The 21310-nt window shown below is 32.4% G+C and overlaps 1 protein-coding gene across 1 annotated transcript in view; it reads right to left on the bottom strand.

Annotated features, from left to right (window-relative positions):
- LOC124369901 (IQ motif and SEC7 domain-containing protein 1-like) overlaps nucleotides 1-21310 on the bottom strand; it is a 71573-nt gene that overhangs the window by 23152 nt on the left and 27111 nt on the right. The window contains 6 exon segments of the mRNA XM_046828063.1: nucleotides 274-413; nucleotides 4858-5147; nucleotides 7425-7642; nucleotides 12750-12839; nucleotides 14828-15049; nucleotides 16176-16259. Of these exon segments, the coding sequence (XP_046684019.1) occupies nucleotides 274-413; nucleotides 4858-5147; nucleotides 7425-7642; nucleotides 12750-12839; nucleotides 14828-15049; nucleotides 16176-16259 (1044 nt within the window).

Below are 21310 nucleotides of genomic sequence, written 5' to 3'. Positions count from 1 at the left end.
TGTACATATTTTTTTGATGTTGAACCAAAAAGACATATACCATAAGAGAGATGAGAATAAATATTTGCAAAGTTTTTATTTTACAGAAAAACAACATCCTGTATAAAAATATATATACCTGAACGTAACTTTAATCACACTTCACTAATGTGTTCATCCCAGCTTACTTATTGATCAACTGTTAAACATAAGATTTTGTGCTTTTTTGTTATTACTTCTTTATTACTATTGTTACTTTGAACAGGCAAAACAAGTATGTGATGGGTGACTCACTGGCTTCTTGCCGACTATGGTGGATTGGACCTTGAGCACTTGGGTGACATGGTCGGAGCCAGGCTTGAACTCGTTGGCCTTCACTCGCTCATAGATGCCCACCAACATGTCCCGATCTATGTCCCCACAGTCGTCGATACCTGCCATTCACACAAGTCAGTATCCACACAAAACCTTACCACACAACTAAGGCAGACCTCAGTGTTCATTTAAAAAATAAGAGCAATACATTTTAAACTTAAATACTAAAAGTTTTTTTCATAGTGAGGTATTCTAGAAACATTTCGTAAAGTGAATACTTGTGTATGGCCAATAACATCTATTTCAAATTCTATGTTCTACTAATACTCAATGAATAAACTGGCATTCGTCATAGAAGTTTTATTTTATGGAATAACTGACCAAGTATTTCTCGGTTTTTTAAATTCATAATTATATATTTTATCTTTCATTACGTCTCAACAACTGTAAGGCTATATCATGTTACTTACATTTTGTACAGGTCATTAATTTTTACTACAGTTTTATGACTATTTTCATACAATTGTTATTTTGTAATAATAAAAATGGTTTTAGTCATCCTCATGTTAAGCCATGTTTTAGTTTACATGAAGACAAGTTTAGTCATTGTTTTTTGTTATTTTCTACTACTTTTTCATCAGCTTAATTCCAAGCTACTTCTGTATTAGCAATAAAATTGGACTGTTTGTTTTAAGTCGCATCGGACCACATTTTAAACCATTTATTATTAGCATCAAGTCAATCCAAGTCTTCCGTTTGTAAAACATCAAGTCATCTGTTAACAAAAGCAACTCAGTTTTGTATCATTTTCACCACATATTACCACTTTCTATGCTCTTTTTTTTCGGATGTTTATAGTGTAAATATAATTTTATATTGTATTTCATTACATTTATAAGAATAAACAATTGTGCATTTATAAACTCACATTATAGCATACTAGAGATAACAATACGTATGAGTCCACAAACAATCGCTCTCTACATAAAAACATGAGTATGTAAACATCAAATACGAGGGTCGTCCACAAAGTAACCTCCGTTTTGAAATAAAAAATAAACCAGTTGAGATACAAAAAGTTTATTATATAAATGTTAAAACTACAGCTTTTCTCTACTTTTCTACATATTCACCATACAAATTCAAGCACTTATCATATCTTTTAACAGTTTTTGAAATTCCGTCTTTAAAAAAATCTGCCGCCTGAGAACGTAGCCAACCTGTCACAGCGTTTTGAAGCTCTTCATCACTCGCAAACCTCTGAGATGCAAGCCACCGCTTCATGTACGGGAAAAGATAGAAATCACTGGGAACCAGGTCCGGACTGTAGGGGGGGTGGGTCAAAAACGTCCCATTTGAACTTTTCCAAAAGTTCTGTTGTTCTTTGAGCTGTATGAAGGCAGGCGTTGTCATGGACAAACACAACACCAGATGTCAGAAGACCATGACGCTTGTTTTGAATCGCTCGTCGTAGCCATTTTAAGTTTTCACAGTAAAAGGTTTCAGGAAAATGATCCGAAAGTTTCGAGATTGTGAAGCGACGGTTCTTGCGAATTTTCTCATCCACTTTGTTCACCAAGTCATCACTGACGAGAGATGGCCTACCACTCCGGTCTTCATCGTGAACGTTCGTTCTTCCATTTTTAAAAAAAACGAACCCATTGACGGACTACACCTTCCCTCATAATGTTTGGGCCATACACCGCACTCAATTCACGATGAATTTCAGCTGCTGTGTAACTTTTCGACCACAGAAATCTTATTACACCACGTACTTCGCACTTGGCGGGATTTTCTATCATAGCGCTCATGTTTTTACGTTGTAACAAGAGAACGCGCGATCGCACGATGCTCTCCCTTGCACAGCTAGAAGCGTACTGAACGGCTGCGCACACCGATGTAAGAATGGCGGCGCTAACCCCACTACTTATCGCGCCACGCCCAAACGGAGGTTACTTTATGGACGACCCTTGTACATTCTGACTGTGCATAACAGCAACAATGAATTCTTCTGCAAATGAAGATGGAATTTTACGAGGTATATATCTCATCACAACACACAAAACTAAGATAAAACTAGAATAGGCAAAAAAACACAATTGAAAATACATAAAAAACTATTGCATAAAGGATACAGTATTTGGTATGTTTTCAACGAAACAATTTTAGAGATTAGCTCAGTTTCAATGTTTGTGCTCTTCTAGGCTCACTCCCACCCGTATATCTGATATTGTTATATCTGACTATTAACCTTATTATTACAATGCCCTCTCCAGAAAACAATAAAACAAGCCTAGAAACATGGGAATACAACTGTCACCTCCAATCCATATTGACTGAATTCAAACTCACATTACATTATATAAAAAAAAAATGTTCATGTAATATAACATAATTTTTGTTTGGTTAACAGTCAGCAACAGAAGACTCGAACTATAATGGACAATTTAAAAATTTTTAAGTATTAAGTCTTACATAAAATAAAACATAAAATTTCAAGTAGAAGTAAACATTTTAAATACAGTAGAGCGTCAATAAACTTAAACGTAAAAATCCGAACGCCCGCTTTAAACTGATTTTTGCACGATGCTGTGAAAGGAGAATGACCTCAGGAGTGTTTGTTTTGAAACGTCCACCCTCTCTCTCTCCACAGCGAATGAGTCTATTTTTAACCCCTTCGGCGTCATTGTATCACGTCACCAGTCAGTTTAGTTGCTTCACTTGTCCAGTAGTGTAGTTGTAGTTGCATGTCGCGGTTCGTAATGCGTAATATTCTTCAGTAACATTCATTAAGTAATACATAAATTGTTTATTTTTATTTACCCTCCCATTTTTAGTGTAACTAGGAATTTCTAGGTTAAGTTTGAAAGTCTAAACAAATTGAAAATTCATATCCCCCTCAGGACCAATTAGTTCAGATTTTTGACAATCTACTATATCTGCATGTATTAACCCCTTGAGTGCCACAACGTCGCTAATTTTGACGGTACGAAAAGTGCATAAAGTGCCAGCATCGCCAATTTTGACGTTTCGTATTTCGATAATATTTTATATAGTACAAGATTATTTTGGCCAAATAATCAGACAGCTGTATTCAATAGGTTCCAAACTATCAATAAATACGAGTTTTATGTTGTTTCTCTACTATTTTATCTGTGATACTTATATTGTTTGGGTACTTATCAAGAAGCCACTTTTTTTTGGACGAGTTTTCCTTATCGGGAAAAAATAAATTACAGTATTAAAAACAACTGACTTTATTTAACCTATTTTGGAATTTACAAGTTATTACGACAATCAATTAAATCAAAAACTATAAGAACAACGTTTTCATTATTCGAAAATGTCAAGTCATTCGTGTGTCTACTTGGAGATAGGCAGTATGACTCATCGAGTATTTTTTCGATTCATTATGGAAGAAGGAACGTATAATGAAGTTTATTTTGATCTCTGATAAGGAAAACTCGTCCAAAAATAGTGGGCTGTGATAAGTACCTGTAAGATGATTCTGTCTTCCAGTCATGCGACGTAGCAGACGAGTACTGTGTTGCATAACGGCCTTTCTTGTTGTTTATGTGCCGATAACCAAGCATTTGAGTAAATACAAAATAAAATAGTAACTTATACAGAATTTTACTGTATTTCTTTACAAAAATAATGTATGATTTGAGTTGTGTTCAAGCGAAAAACGTGAATTTTCAGTGTAAATATTATTAGGGTTGTTATTTAGTAAATGTAAACTTTTATGTAAATATGTTAGCAAGTATTTGCTTCTAAATTTACTAATCATATTTATTTGTGTTGTATTAATGTTTTATTGGATTTATTGGGAAAACTACATCATATCTAAGTCATTTCTAAACTCTGACAAATGAAGTACAGTTTATAAAATGTCGATACCGGGCAGCATTTTGTTACTACATATAATGCCATGTTTTTAAAATTCTAGAATAAGATATTACACATGGGTTTTATTTAGAATCATATGGATTTTGTCATGGTATAAAGAAAAAAAATCTTAAAAATTCCGTATACACACAAATTAGGTCGAAACTTAACTTTTTATACAAAAGTAAAAAACTTTTTTTATATAAATACTGAAATTTTTATATTTTTATAAATCACATTTTATTTGTAACAATATGTATCATATTCTGCATTTAATAAGAAAAAAACAACAACAAACTGATGGAAATCTGTTTGGTAGTTATTTTACAACAGCTTTTTTTCCCAAAAGCTTACAAATATGCGAAAAACAGCGTGGCACTTTATGCATATGCCTTCGGAAAATACCCATGGCACTCAAAGGGTTAATATCATTAACATGCATGAAATTTGAATTTAGTGACAGTGTTAAGATTCATCTATCCTACAGTCCACAACTAGCAATCAATAGTCTATTTATACTAAAAATTTCATTTTATCATGTATTTTTTAGATACGGAATATTCCAAGTACTATCCAACCTGAATTAAGTTTGGAACTTCACTCTACTAGACATTAATATATTTTTGGGACATCAAGATACTTTATAGAGGTTAAATGTTTTAATACTCAATTTACCTCTGAGATTCTTTATGAAATCCTCCAGCTTCATCCGCCTCTCTGGCTTGAGATTCGGGGTGTGAAGGTCAGTGTTCAGCATGATGATGGCAAATGCCAGCACAAAGATGGTGTCCATGTTACGTAGCCGCGCCACTACGTCACGGTTACAGTGACAGTAACGGTGACTGAACACTTCCATCAGACGCTCGATCTTCTGTGCCTCACCAGGCATACGGAAATATGTCTGGAACTTGCGCAGAGCCACATCTACCTGCATGCCTGACAAGTCTAATTCCTGAGAGAAACACCTGAGGAACAAAACATCATTTATCAATGATTAATCTTCTAATCATTTTACCTGACATGACATAGGGAGATGCATCTTAAATTTTTCTACCTGCATACCTGAAATGCCTAACTCTACAAAACTCTCTTTTGGAAAAGTACTGTAAGTTCTCATAAGGTCTTAACCCTCGAGCTGGCAGTTGAAATTTCCTCAAGTGGCAGGCCATTTTGAGGTGTTTTGCAGTAGTATTGGTTTTTATTTTTTTTTTTAATATAATTTGATTATAAACCTATATGTATTATATATCACTGTTTTCACAAGAAAATTTACTTTTTATTTATGGAAATAAAAACCCAAAAATATAAGAAATTTATCACTTTTTTTTACTAAGTTTGTTTTCAAAAAATAAAAAAGGTATGTAAAAGTGGTGGGGGTGTACCTATAAAAGACATATTGTGTGAAAAAAAAATATTTCCAAAATACCCAAAGTGTTGAAAATTCTTTATAGTTTTAGAAAATGTATAGTTTACTACACTTTTTTTAATTAAAACAATTATGAAATGCTCTAATCTGAAGATAGTACAATACGGCTAAATTCGTTGCTATGGATACGACTGTGTTACAAAAATTTATCAAAACCTTAATTATTACTCGAAAAATTCATAAAATACATTAAAAGTAAGCCTATAAAAATAAATAAAGAAGCTTTATATCATGATCATCGCATATGAAAATGATCCTAAAGCTAACTAAAACTATCACAACACTGCACATAGCCTAGAACACAAAATCTCAGTAATATATTTTTTCACATATATTTCTTCATAACATCACAAAATAAACTGATAAAACACAATCTACGAGAATTTATACGCATAAATAAACACACTTATTACATAAAAACACTTATTTCATGTAATAAACTTACGTTTTAGATGGACAAGAATAACGCGACCGGGTAACAATACAACAACAATGGCCGACTGTTTACAAACAACTCTCGTTTTCAATATGTCATACTTAAATCATGGCATACAAAACAAAACAAAATACATCGATCAAATCAGCAACTATTTCTGATTCTAGTGGTATATGAATCATTGCAGTTTAGTTCGTGTATTGATTATGACAGATGTCAAATGGGCACGTGTCAAATCGACTGATTTTCAGGCGACTGCCACTACAGAAACATTAATATCGACTGATAATCAGGCGACTGCCAGTTGTAGAGTTAAAAACACTCTAAGTAAATTCCAAAGTATTAATCTTTCACAATACAAGTGTTGTCCAGGAAGTAACAGATGTTTGGGACAAGCTTTGCAGTGGGTGGGGTTAGAGCCAAATATCTGGGGATAAATAAAATCCATATACTTAATATGCAACTAGCTGTGGTAACATGCGGTCTGTGTCCCCCTTATTTCTCTCACTCCAATTAGTTAAAATGTGCAATTAAAACTCCTGCCACTTTCGAAGTGCGTTCAGAGATTAGGGTTTTTTGCATAAAAACTACTAATGATCACCAACGTTTTGAAATTTATGGGACTGAAATAATGAGAGGAAACAAGAGTTATGAAGTTTATTGATTTTTATAATGGCTGCACCAATGTTTACAAGAAGAATCGTAATATGGTCGACCTACACTGGTTGCTGAAGATCTTGTTGAAAAAGATCCAAGAAACGTTGATAACTTCGTGAAAATAATTGTTTTACAATCACTGCACTTCCAAAACACTTCTCCCAAATTTTACAAAATTTTGTTTTCATGAAATTGTTGTCAAGAAGCTTGGCTACCACAGATTTTGTGCCAGTGCATTCCAAAAAAACCTTACAGAAGAACACAAAAATCAAAGGCTCTCTTCGATGATGTATTTTATATATTAGAACCGCATTTCTGTTATAATCGAAAACATTGTTGTAACACCAGAAATAATAATATCAAGTGTAATGGGCTGAATTTATCGAAAGAAAACTATAAAATACACTCATCTTAAATTGGATCAGATTTCTAATCAAGAATTCCAAATTCTTTATTATAAATTTAAGTTTGTAGGGTCATACCAAAAGGATACAACCAAGTAACCTGCAATAATTACCTAATCCTATGTTTTCTGGAGTACTATGACTTGTGTTACGCTTTTTGAAACCAATTATACTACCAAAAAATTACTGAAAATAAATTAATTCTGACCATCAAATTCACATTTTGGAACTAAAAATATTGAATTCTAAAACTTATAGCAAATAAGGAAATATGCTATAACATTTTGGACATCAATTTTATATTAAAAGTAATACTTACTCCAAAACGGCACTATTAAACGAGTTTTGCAGGTTTCCCAGGTATTCCCCAATCATCTGCTTGCTCAGTCCTTTCCTGGAGATAAGGAAGCGGGCCACACCCTGGGGGGAGTTCTCCAGAAATCCTTGTCGCACCAGGTACGCAATGCCTCTTTCTGGCTTCTTGTTGAATAAGTTGAGGCCAACTCGATACTGACGCTTACGAACCATCTCTGAAACCTGTGCAAACAAAGCTCAGTACTACTGCTCATGTTTATAAGATAGCTGACTTCTTGTTGAATAAGTTGAGGCTGTTGTTGAATAAGTTGAGGCCAACTCGATACAGACGCTTGCAAACCATCTCTGACACCTGTGCAAACACAGGTCAGCACCACTGCTAATGTTTACAATATAATGTCGTGAGGAACCATAGAACAGTTTAAAATTTGATCTTTTCAGTCTAGGTCAAAACAGTTGGATGGAATCACACTGACTTTTGAGCAATTTAAATTAGGTTTTATCCATACTTACCTGAACGTAAATTTAATTGAAATGTACTATTTAAATGTAAATGAACAATAAAAATTAACCCATACAAATCAAAAATTAATATGACACAGAAAATAAAGTCATGGTATCTGGACTTACTGTTTCCATTGCAAAATTATCCAATTCAAAAGTTGTTTCCATTGTAGCATCATGTAATTCAAAAGTTGTATCACCACCTCGCTTACTAATCAATTCTGATTTTGAACAATGAGTAGAGTACTTTTTCAAGAATCCAATTGCCGTACTCATATTAGAATAATAAATACACAGATAATTAATCATCCAAGTACATCAGTCTACAATACTGCACAGTGATAAAAACGAAGCCAACATATATTCTTACATCCATCTACAACTATGAGAACACACGTAAGATCCTAACTGTATAATAAGGAAATACAATTAACCGTAAGTGATTTATCTTGGATCACTTCAAAACAGGACAAAAGATTTTCTCCCAAAGGTAACTTAGATTAGAACATTTAAGAGGTCCAAGTTTACTCTAGTTGACTTTGCAAGCAGATGATTTTATTTCAAATAAACTTAAGTAAAAAAACATCTGGTTGGATTTATAATCAATGCATAAAACGAAGCAAAATTGTGCACAAAAATGTGTTTCAAAACATATCTGACAGCAAGCAAAGCTAAATAATATATGGAATCCACAATTTTGTAATTCTTTTACATGACCATACCTAAACCACTTTCAGGAATGATTTCCAAAAATAAGTTAAGAACACAATCATGTCAGATTTTGTCCTAGCAATTCAAAAACCTACTTTTTAGGGATAATCTCTATAATCTGTGTAAAAATACACATGCTCATTTTTCTCGTCACAGCACTTCAAAATCTCACAAAACTGTTTAAAATGGTATTCTGGAGTGCATGATAATAAAGTGTGCTGTTTGCATAATAATTTATTGAATGTCCTCTATGAAGCTAAAACATGGCATAGATTATAAAATTATTCAACTCATTACAAAAACTTAACCATAAAATCCAAAGAGATAAAATATGAATGGTTCAGACAGGTAATTAATTTAGCAATCAAAGCATTCACGATTGATGAATCAAACAAAGAACACAAAACATGAAATGCCTCAACCCTCAATCAGCACAAACTCCAACTAAGGAATGATCCTTTGACGGCTGCGCTAGAATATCATTACTGTAGCAAACTGCCAACAAAGCAAATACAAACACACAATGAACAAGAAGCATGGTGTGACTAAACATGTCTGTTAGGCATGGCTGACAATAGGGGTGTGCGAGTTTTTGTTTTTCTGTTTCAACATATCATATCTCAGCTTTTCTGATAAATCCACAAGCTTTTATCACGTTGAGCTTATACAGTTTTTTGTTGTTGTTGTTAAACTTACGTTGTTTACGCTATGATAAAATAAATGATGATAAATATGATAAAATAAAACACCAAAAAGTAGTAAGGCATTTTCTATATTAATTGTTAATACAAATATACCAACTTCAAGCGCAAGCAAAAAAACAGACAACGCAATTTGGCAGTAACAAAGCTACAGTTAAAACTTAAAAAATTACGCCAATGGACATAGACCATATAGAAAACACAATGTCTGTTCATGAGGTGCGAATTCATTCCCATTAATAATTAATTATAATCAAACAATAGCTTTACGAATTCTTATTCAACTATTATACCAATCTACACAAAAGTTATTTTCTAAAAATATACATTTTACTATTGCATATTGAATACAAGTTACAGAAAATATAGATGTTGAACAAGTTTTAAACTATTAATTCCAAGCAGATTGTAAGGATCTAACTCATTTTCGTGGTGTTTTTCCATATAGAAATCAATATATGGGGTGTATAAAATGTATGGAAACACCAAATATTCTTTTTAACAACCGAAAATTCAATACTCAGAGTTACAAACTTTTAGGAAATTTAATACTCAAAATAGTTTATTTTCTGATAGAGTAACTCCTAAAATGTTTATTCTATACAAAATGGCCATTGTTTACATAAAAAAGTAGTTAATTAACCACATAACATTGTGCAAAGCTTTTAGATTTTATCTGCTATGGTTAATAAAATACGAAGGTGTTTTTCCAGGCATTTTAAACATCCTGTACTTTTAAAGCATTAAATGTAGAAAAGTGTGCTTTTTTGTTTGTGTAAACTAATTAGTATTGGCCAAACCAATAACTTTCGAATCTCAAATCCTATTCAAAACCTTTAAAAATAGCCTCCACCTTCTACTTTCATTTGATGAATTATAAAATGGGTCTCCAGTAAATATGCATTTTATATGCAAAAAATATGGGCATTTATTTGTATTACTTATAAAATGAATTTAAAGCTTAAAATGTTTGGAAAACTTTTAAACCATAATATCCATAATACAAAAATATTAAGATATAAACATACATATATTTTACAGAAGACATTTATACAACTACACAAATACAAGTTAAACAAAACTTAGCTATCATCTGTTTGTTTACTGCCAAGCAGCAGATGTCCATGCAAAAAAGCATCTGCCTAGTTTTACATACACAAAGTATGACAAAAACACGTTTTAGTATTGGTTATTTTCAATTAATACTACCAATCAGCTGTCATCAGCTAATAAACATGGCAGAATTGCGGAGATGCATTTAGATAAATGAATATACAAACTGCAAGCAAAATATTATTAACAAAATTATGATAAAGTGTTAATTAGGGGTTATCTATCTACACTTTTGTATACACAATGTATGTCAAAAACATATTTTAGGATCAGTAATTTGCGTACTGACAATCACCTGCTGTCCAAAAATAAATATGCCCCAATGTTTAAACATAATAGAATATAAGAATTTCAAGTAAAATATTCTTTATAAAATCACAATATTTCCTTACTTTTCTTAACTACCTCAAATTTTCTCTCTAACACTACAGCCAAACAAAGATAATGCTCACACAACAAAGAACTCACTTCGACTCGAGCGCATCCGTTTCCCTTTGTGACTCTTTGCAAGAATCGCAAAGACAAATTACACACATATACGAAAGACTATTTCCCGGTTGAATTCGTTCAATATTTACTAGTTTGGGATGAAAAAAGCTAAGTTACCGGACTGGATGTGGTGGAACATGAATAGGACTTCTGTCCGATAATTGGTGACGCAGCAAATCTCAAAAAATTCTAGACTAGATCTTGAATCTTGTCGATCAATTCTCAAATCCAAATCTTTTCTGAAGAATTAATGGATTTGAGATTCAACTTTGACACATCACTAAAACGAATTCCACAAAATCCCTTTTATACAAGCAAGCCAAACAACGGTGGCAATGTTTGCGCTGTCTGAGAATCGACTAATTTATATGAATTAGACCCGTATATCTACTTGGACCATTTTATGCAGTTTGATGTGGCAGAGAGGTTGTAGCCTCGAATAAACGGTGCAAACCTATTGTCATCAAGCTGAAAGCATTATGAAAGTGCTTTAGGTCAAATAAAGTATATTTAAACAAAGCACAGACGTGGCAAGATATTTTAGGTGCATGCATATCCTAACTGTTAATAGTTGTCAACAATTATTTGTCCCATGAATATTGTTAGCAAAGCTATTGCTTTGTTGTGTTTTACAGCTGTTAGACATTATATGTTGGTGCAGTCCAAGTCTGGTTGCATGCGAGTTTTACTAACTAGTAGAGCAATAAGTAAAAAACAGTCTTTCGATTATTTTATTCTACAAATATTTTCCGCTTCAATAGAAGTTACAGAAGTTATGAAGTAAACATAAATAAAAATATATGTTAATATCCTAAAATAACCATATAGTGAAGTAAATGATTCAAAGTCAGAATACAACTTGTATACACCACACCCCAGCAAAAAGGGTCCAAAACAACTACTTAATACTTTTCAAAAATTTCAACTGGCGTGTATGGTGCATCTTCTTTTATTCTCCTTTCTGGGAGTTTTGTATTTCCTAGGAGGGTTTCATTTTACACTGTATTACAATTAGGAATTGACAGGTAAATAATCTAAAAGCCATAGGAGCATGTTGGCAGCATTGTATTGTAGTAAAAGTTAAGTATTTTATAATGCGTTGGAATTATAAATGTTTTTTATATAATGTTCTGTACAAGCATTTATTATGTTAGTTAGCACACGTTTCCTAGGTTTAAGATGTTCTTTAGTAGTATAAAAACTTCATATTTTGTTCATCTTAAACATTTTGAATGTTAAATATCTGATTACATTATAATGATGTAATACAGACTAAAATACATACGGACTTAGATTATTTCATAAACAAACAAAACATCTATACTGCCTATGAAAAGGTAAAAAATTAAAAAATTAAATAAATAAAAGCCATTAATTGACTAGTATAATAATATTTCCCTGGATTGTGACAAAAAAATTTGGCGACAAATCGTCCTTCCTACAATAGTCAGCTGTCCTTGTAGGATACAAGACCATGTAAGGATCTTATCAAACAGGATAAACCAGAATTTCAACAGTACTGATCAAGTCAAAGCCACTTTTGAACCTACACAATCTCCAACACAGCTTCCTGTTGCAACATATTTATTAAACATGCAGCCACCAAATCTCTCATTAGTCTAGAGTGAGATTTAATGAAACTCGATACGGTGCAAACTGTTATTATAAGGATATATTCGCACACCCCTAGCTGACAACACGCAAACACACACACAGATGAGGGCTACAGTACTGATGCTGGTACTGGTATTGGTACTGATATAACTACGGTGCCCTACAGTCACACGGTGAAGTAGACCAAGTGTTACTACCTTGTAGAAATTGTGCTGATCATGAGGGAAACCCTGGGTCATACTCATGGTTGGCTCTTTCATGGTCTGGTGGTGTTCAGGAGACCCTGACTACAACACAACATGCCCTCAGTCTTGACAAGAGACAGGCAAACAAGATAGGTTGACAGCTAATAAAAGAAATGTCTTAAGTACTATAATGAAGAATTATATACAAGGTGTTTGAAAAGTCTGGGTACGGCTTAATATTTTACAAACCATAGCAGATAATATCTGTAAACTTTGCACAGTGTCATATGGCTATGTAAACTATTTTTCCTTGCTATTACCATGACATGCCAACCATGGGGGGACGGCCCACAGAGGAAAACATGGAAATCTTAAATGAAAGCATGGGTCGAGTGATACCTCATTTGAAAGAGCTCACTTAGTAGAGTTGAATTCCGCAAACCGCATCTCAAAAGGTTTATCCAATCAGAAATGGCGGGTTGTTTTAGGTACACATTGTGAAGTACATTATGCGCTGCCATTTCTGACTGGATCATCATATTCTGATGCGGTAGGCGGCGTTTAACTCTACTAACTGATGTGTTTTCACTGACTTTCTTTGATTAGCAAATTATGTCATCAAATTATAACACAATAAATAAAACACAATAAATACCGATGTTTTTTATTTTTATTTATTGTGTTATTATAAATTTATGACATAATTTGCTAATTAAAAAAAGTCAGTGAAAACACATCAGTTAGTAGAGTGAAACGCCGCCTACCGCATCAGAATACGACGATCCAGTCAGAAATGGCGGCGCATAATGTACTTCACAAAGTGTACCTAAAACAACCCGCCATTTCTGATTGGATAAACCTTTTGAGATGCGGTTTGCGGCATTCAACTCTACTAAGTGAGCTCTTTCAAATGAGGTATCACTCGACCCATGCTTTCATTTAAGATTTCCATGTTTTCCTCTGTGGGCCGTCCCCCCATGGTTGGCATGTCATGGTAATAGCAAGGAAAAATAGTTTACATAGCCATATGACACTGTGCAAAGTTTATAGATATTATCTGCTATGGTTTGTAAAATATTAAGCCGTACCCAGACTTTTCAAACACCTTGTATACTGTTAAACAAATAATAGATCGGAATGAATTACATATACAGGCAGAGATACTAACATTGGAAAAATATGACTGTTTCATATAATCAATCACGCTTCATTTATTTAGAGATTTATCAGCAAACAGTTAATGCAATCTTAAATAAAATTTTGAGCCAATTAACATAATCATTAACAATATTTCATAAGATAAAACTAATGAGAAAAAAAATATTCAGAATTCAAAAAAGTTATTTAAAATGTTGAGAGCTAAACAGTAGGTTGCACACAGAATTTAAGATAAAGATTTTTGTGTCTTTATAGAATGAAAAAGGTATGAAAGATAAAGAGAACAACCAAATAATCATAGAAAACCTCACCTTTTCCTGTACTCTGAATCTGTGTTACATACACATTAAGTGTTTTGCCCATGAGACAACAATGGTGGTTTACATGTATACTGCGAGCATGTGTATGTGTGCACATAATGTCAATAATTCAGGCTCACGTCTAGAACCCACTAAGGTTTAATCGTATTTTTAATAAAGGGCACAAAGTAACAAGATATTTACAAACAAAAATCTATTCTGTACTTTAACACTCATACTACGATTGACTGAGTTTTGGTATTTTGTCCTAGAACAAAAACTTACCTGTGTTCTCTTGTTTAGCTGTCAACAATGAACGCACTTTAAGTTTACAATGTTTGTTGCGTGATCTTTGCAATTCACTGAACTTCAAAGGACATTCATGATAATGTGTATTTGGTCTACCTGTGTTTCCTTGTTTAACTGTTAACAATGAGCTCACTTTGAGTTTACAATGTTTGTTATGTGATCTTTGCACAATACATTGAACATATAAATACATTCAAGTGGTATACCTGTATTAAGTTTAACTGTCGTCGACTATGATCTCACTTTGAGGTTACAAAGCTTGTTGTATTATCTCTACACACTGAACATCAAAACACAATGAATGACCAGGTGTATATTCTGTACCTGTGTTTTCTTGTTCCAGGTGGTATTGGGAGGAGGAATGAGCGCTACATTGCTCGAGTCACTGCCGCTCGACTGTACACTGGACAAGCTGCCACTGTCCGAGGTCTTGGTGAGTGCCGCAGGGCTCGGATGATCCAGAGAGCGCAGAGATATAGACGATGTCCGCTTCGGTACTTCTGGTGGTATCCGCCTGCCCCCACTCCCACTTCCACCATGGTATTTCTGTCAAAGACAAACAATAGTTTTTACATCCCTAAGTTAACTAAAGGTCTTATTAAAGTTGCCAAGTGTGTACGCACTGAGACAAATAAACAGCCAGAGCACACATCACGGACTACAAACTTAATGAAAATATACTCTTAATAATTTTAAAGTTTAGACTATCTTGGTTTATACACACTGTTTATAATACCAAGCAAAGTATCTCATACATCCTGTTCAAGGAGTGTATTAATCTCAATTAAAGTGTTACTGATCATTAAGTTTCCTTGATAAAATAAAGACTGTCAGTATAAATGTAGAATGATAATATTTTTGCCTATTTTAAGCCAAACGACTTGAGCAATTAGTTTTTAATAAACAATTGATAATATGTCTATAACTAAAGGAATTCTCTATATTTTGAATTTGTAGGCAGTTTGTATATATATACATATAAATATATTTGTGAAATGTGTAATGACTCTTACTCTGAATTCAACGTATTTAAAAAGAATCATATGTACATGAGTATACAAGTTTAAAACAAAATCCAAATGCTTTGAAAACTTTCCAGAAATGAAAATATGAAGGAACTGTTAAAGAGCTATTATATATTGAACAAAGCATTCTAAAGTACTAATGAAATGCTGAATGACAATTTTTGTTTATTGTATCCTAATACACAAGAATACGTATTTTGGTCATTTACACTGCCTTTGCCTTTCGTGTTTTGTATAGTGTCAATAATTATTTATAATACATTAAATTTACTTATGTAACAAAGTACCAATGTGTAATTACATTTACAGCATTTTACAAGCATCACTTGCAAATTTATGAACTATTTTATTTACAATTTTCTTTATCCTTCACACATTTTCGCATAGCATTTATTTTTTCAAACTTACCTGTTTTTGTTCAAAAACCTATTTAACACATACAAAATACATGTACAAAACAAAAATTTCACTTATTAGTACGTTGTAGTGAGACAATAAATAACAAAATGTGTTTTAAAGTATGAAACTTGTTCCCTAATTCTAAAGTTTCATGTTGAGTTTCGAACACGTTTACTCTAATATTTTCTTGACTAAAACAATATTACACTTAAACATACTTTAAGTATAAATTATAAACTAAACAATACCTGAGGCATTGGATGGTAATTGTTCTCCGAACCTGGCGAGGGGGTGGAAGTCACCATCATGTCCCCTCTTCCCATCTCATTCTCCTGCACAAGCAAAGTGTTACTTTTCTCCTTATTTGGCTGTGAGATTCAACATAACAATTAAAGCAAAGTGTTGGAAGGAACCATCTTTAGTTAGCAAGAGTTAAACCACTCAAAACTGGTGCTATAGTACAATTTTATGTACATATACTACACGTCATATATACTTTTTGAACTGCATCAATCAGAAGGAAATTACAAACCACTAATTCTACTGAATGCTTCAATTCACACCTTTGTTGACTACTTGTTTAGACATCTATGTTTTACCCATTTGCTTTTCTATGCAGTAATTGCTCAGTTTTACTTACATGCCAATTACTCTTGGCAACTTTCTTACTTCTTTTAAACATACGTAAAACATACAAATTACAATACTTCTATTACATAATAGTCCCAACCTGAAGTAATGTTATAAAAGATGCATGTCTACAGCTTCTCATTCTCACCAAAAAAAAAAAAATGTGCTACTACTTCACGATGCCAATAAATAATCATATGTGGGCTTAAGTTAAATTACATATTATTTTAAAGGTCGTGATATATTTTACCTTAAAACAGTTATATTTGAACATTGAAGTTCTGATTAATAACAAAAAAGACAGTCAGTATAAGTTATTAGTGTTATTATTTTTTAAATTACCATTTTGTAAGTAAAATTACATAAAACCAAACAAAAACATTAACAGAAAAAAGTATGGCCATAAAATTTATAAAACCCCTAAATACAATTCTTAAGTTAATATATGAGTTGTAATAGTGTTCTGTAAAATGTTTTTGATTATTCTATCTCCATTAATATGATCCCTTAAGCGATACTTTCAGTAAATTGAAAGATGACTAAATTTAACCCTTAGCGAGTCAAAGACTTTGATAGATGTCATGCATAAAATGGTGTTTATAACGAAGGACATGCGTAGCCACAATATTACAAAATATTATTTATTTATTTGTTCGTTAAAACTTTGTAAATGTCAAAAATGTTTACTGAGCAATAAATTAGGATTTAAAAAATAGGTGACAGGAGTTCAGACTCATCATCCTCACTGTCCACTGATTCCTTGTCTATTTCTAGTGTCTAACAAAACTAGCTCAGTCCTTTGGCAGTTGTGTTCGAGAATATTTGTTTCTTTTAAAGATAGAGTCACATAATCTTTTTTATTATTTATAAAGTGGTTTTCTGTGTTTTAGTATTATTACTACACTTTAATATTAGAATTACTGTCGTTTTACAATTGCTCATTTTGAATTTTTAGTTTTAAGTGAACATAAAAAAACTAACGGTTTTAAGTTCAAATGGTTTTATCTTTTCAATTATTATAACATTAGAAACTTTAAAAAGTTTTGTTTTATAGGTCTGCAAAATTTTTTTCACTAAATATAGCTTTGTAGGAAAGTTAAACCCATCATAATATTGCTCGCTAAGGGTTAGTAATGTTTGGTTCAAGTAAATTAAACAGACTTGTTTTGTTAGCTGAATTAGTAGACTAAATTATTTTAAAAGCTAGACAAGAAACATTAATATTAATTAAAAGGAATGGCTATTAACATACAAGTGTCATATATTTGTTGTTTTATGTTTGTACACGTTTTAATAATTAGCTGTAATTAAAAAGTACGGAAACTGAAGTAGCGGCTATCTATTGGTGATTGGCAACCGTAAGTGAATGAAATTGTCTTAGTCCATCCACGACAAGGGATTCAGGTCATTTGTAAATTGTTGGAAAATTGAACAAGGGTGACAAGTCCACGTTTTTCTAATTTAACTTTGGTTTAGTTTTTTAATATTGACTTTTAAGCTGGTAAGTAGACAATTCCAAGGACCTGCACACGAAGAAACAGCTCGTATTATTTGCAATCAGCATCACTACAAACATCCACGAATGATGATGATGATGTAAGTTCTCAACAGATCAGCAACAAATTGAAATAACATCAATAAAAAGCCTCTACCCAATGTCTACAGAACATGATGATTGTTTAAATACTATTAGAATGAAAAAGCAGGTTACATAATAATAAAATGTAATGTTAAAATAACAACACCAAAGGTTAGATAAAGGATGTACATCTTTTAATCCTTTTACCTATTGTAACCTATTTCTAAGGTATGTCCAAGAATAGATGAACAAAAATAAGTTTTGTATTTGTTGTAGTCATACCCAAATTTAATAATTGTGTATCCCTGGGCCATCAGTTATGCCAAATGTAAAGACAGGTACACCTCATTTTAAATTCACTGATCATTATGAAAAAAAAAATAATTAATTTCTCTTCTTGTATATGGTGGTCCATATCTTGTGTAAGGTGGTCCAAAATGTCAAAGTTGTACGGTTTCACACCTTTTTTACTGTTACCTCTCGTTAAAAATTTTAGCAAATCCAAATTTTTATCTAAGGTTACAAAAGAAGTACTCTTTTTAAAAATATGCTACAGTTCCACTTTTCAGCACATTTTCAACTTTGTTTAAATAGTTCAAATTGAGGATATTTCAAACTTGTAAAACCTAAAGTTAGAATAGCAAGATGTGACTTTTATTACACCTATCAATAGCTCTCTTAAAAACTAACATTTTTGAACTATATGGCTTTATCTTGAATGGTTGAAAATTGCGCAAAAAATACTAATTCTCATAACATTTTGTTGCATTTAGTACGCCATTGTGTTCTCCTACCTTTGCCTTAGGGTATTGAAAAGTGTGTATCACTTTCCGTATAAAATGAAGAAGAATTCTCGATTTAGCCGCTATATATCGTGGACGGGTGGTTTGCCTCATCCTGTACTGTTCATAAACGGTTAACTACTGAACCTTTATTCTCTTGTACATTGTAAATATATTCCACATAATATTTAACGGTTACCAGCAAGGGAGCCAATGAAACTTTAGCGTAAGGTTAGTTATGAGATTTTACCTTTGATACAATAAAAAAGTGTAGCTCACTTCCTGGACATACCTCATTGCATAAAGACACCAATCCAAATTAGAATGATTTGAAATATGTATTAGCAGTACCAAAAGCACATGATATACAACATTAAAACACTACATATTTGGTATTCATGACTAAAATTATAATTACAGCCTACCAGCTGTCTTATATTGCTTGTTTATAGTTCACACAATGGTAGAGGAAGCGCATGCATGTTCTCGTTTGCATTCTGTAATTTAAGTTACATAACACTGAATACATATGACGTAACCCCTTCCACACCATCCCACTATCACCAAGTACTTGCCAAAAAAGCCAAGGCAATTTTTAGGCACATTGCAAGGGCTTAAGTAATTTAGCTCCACTTTTTATATTTTTTAACACAATTTCTTGATTCTTTCCATGTTGTTTTGCCCAATATATGTACATTATAAATATATACATATTATTAGCGTAAATATATTTATGTGTACAAACAATTGTTCTATAAACCAAAATATAAAAATTAATTTTTGGAAAAATCTTTATTACATGGTTAAGTTAAATAAATTTGATGTACAAACAGCACATATAAATAAACTATATATATATATATATATATATATATATATATATATAATATATTAACTATAAAACTTGAAAAGCCTATGTCATGTGGATGTATTTGATTTCTCCCCCAAACATGTCATACATTGAGTTTGAGTATGATGCAAAGGAGAATTAATAGCATAATTACATATATATTGAGTAATAAAAACTGAAAATGAAATCAGGATCTTCATTGGTGTTTCCACTACTTCACTAATATGTTTATTTTTACACAAAAAATCAGAATCACAATTTGTTCATCTTATTATAAAATATGTTCAATAAATTCATCACTAAGCTTGTCACACTCCTATCCCAGTTAGTATTTATACTAAATAATAGTGACGTATTTCATCCTCGTTTATTCATTCTCAATTTCAACATTAGTACAAGGATGACTCTGAAAGTGTTCAGATACTGACAAGACAGTCTACAATAATCTTATTAATCTTATCTGATTGTTTGAGTGCCAATCGATCTGAGAGTAAATTTATCACATTTATCAGTGTACTTGTGTCATCTGTTCGGAAATTAATCAACTGTATGAATTTATGGAGTTTTTGAGAGAGCATTTACAAGCTATGAATTATGTATGAATTTAGTCGATTTGTCTCAAGAAGAATGCGTTGAACATCTCAAAATTGCCTTTGGTTCTGAATCACCATCCCATGCTACTGTTTTAGGTGGTAATCAGAATTTTGAAGGGGCCTTTAATTTGCTTCATTATGACGAACATTCAGGAACATCGCATTCTGCTGGCACCCAAGAAAACGTTGATAAGGTGCGTGCTATTATCCAAGAAGACAGACACTGGCACTTATTTAATGATTGAAGCTTCCCTAGGCATTAGAGCCACAGCATTGTGAATATTATTGCGTGACATTTTAAAAGTCAGAAAACCTTTTTCTAAATGGGTACCTCATGATTTGACAGGTGATTGAGATGAGGATATAAAAATCAGCCAGAACACTCTCAATCTGAATCTGACTATTTCTAGAATTGACACTGGTAGAAATAGTAAAACTACATAAATCACATTTTTCACATAGGTATTCATAAATATGAGGAAACTTTAAAAAACCTATTGGTGAGATTTGCTTTAAAATATAAAGGAAATTTTACCTGTTCAAAATTTTTAAAATCAAGTAACAAAAAAAAAACAGTACAGCTATACAAAATGTATAAATTACAAACTATTTTAAATTGTTATAACAATTTCAATGGTATTTTTCGCAATGAAATCCGTGAACGCATAAGCGAGCACGATCACTTCTGAGGTATGATTGCACAAGCCAGCTGTTTTGCATCAATTATAACGAATTTACAAAATGGAAATTATTCTGCAATATTTATAAGAATTCCAACGGTACTTTTTTCAACAAGATCCATCAATGCATAAAGTAAGCATGACCACTTTAATAGTACGCTTGCACAAGCCAGGAGCAACAATCAGCTCATAGCTCTCAACTGTGACATGTTTGATTCTTGATTCGAGTTAGTATAATGATAGTCCTCAGGACCTTTTAATTATAAAAA

This window comes from Homalodisca vitripennis, chromosome X (assembly GCF_021130785.1).
Source record: "Homalodisca vitripennis isolate AUS2020 chromosome X, UT_GWSS_2.1, whole genome shotgun sequence".
Taxonomy (NCBI): domain Eukaryota; kingdom Metazoa; phylum Arthropoda; class Insecta; order Hemiptera; family Cicadellidae; genus Homalodisca; species Homalodisca vitripennis.
Note: the sequence above shows the minus strand (reverse complement) of the source record. Positions and strands in the feature narration are given on the sequence as shown.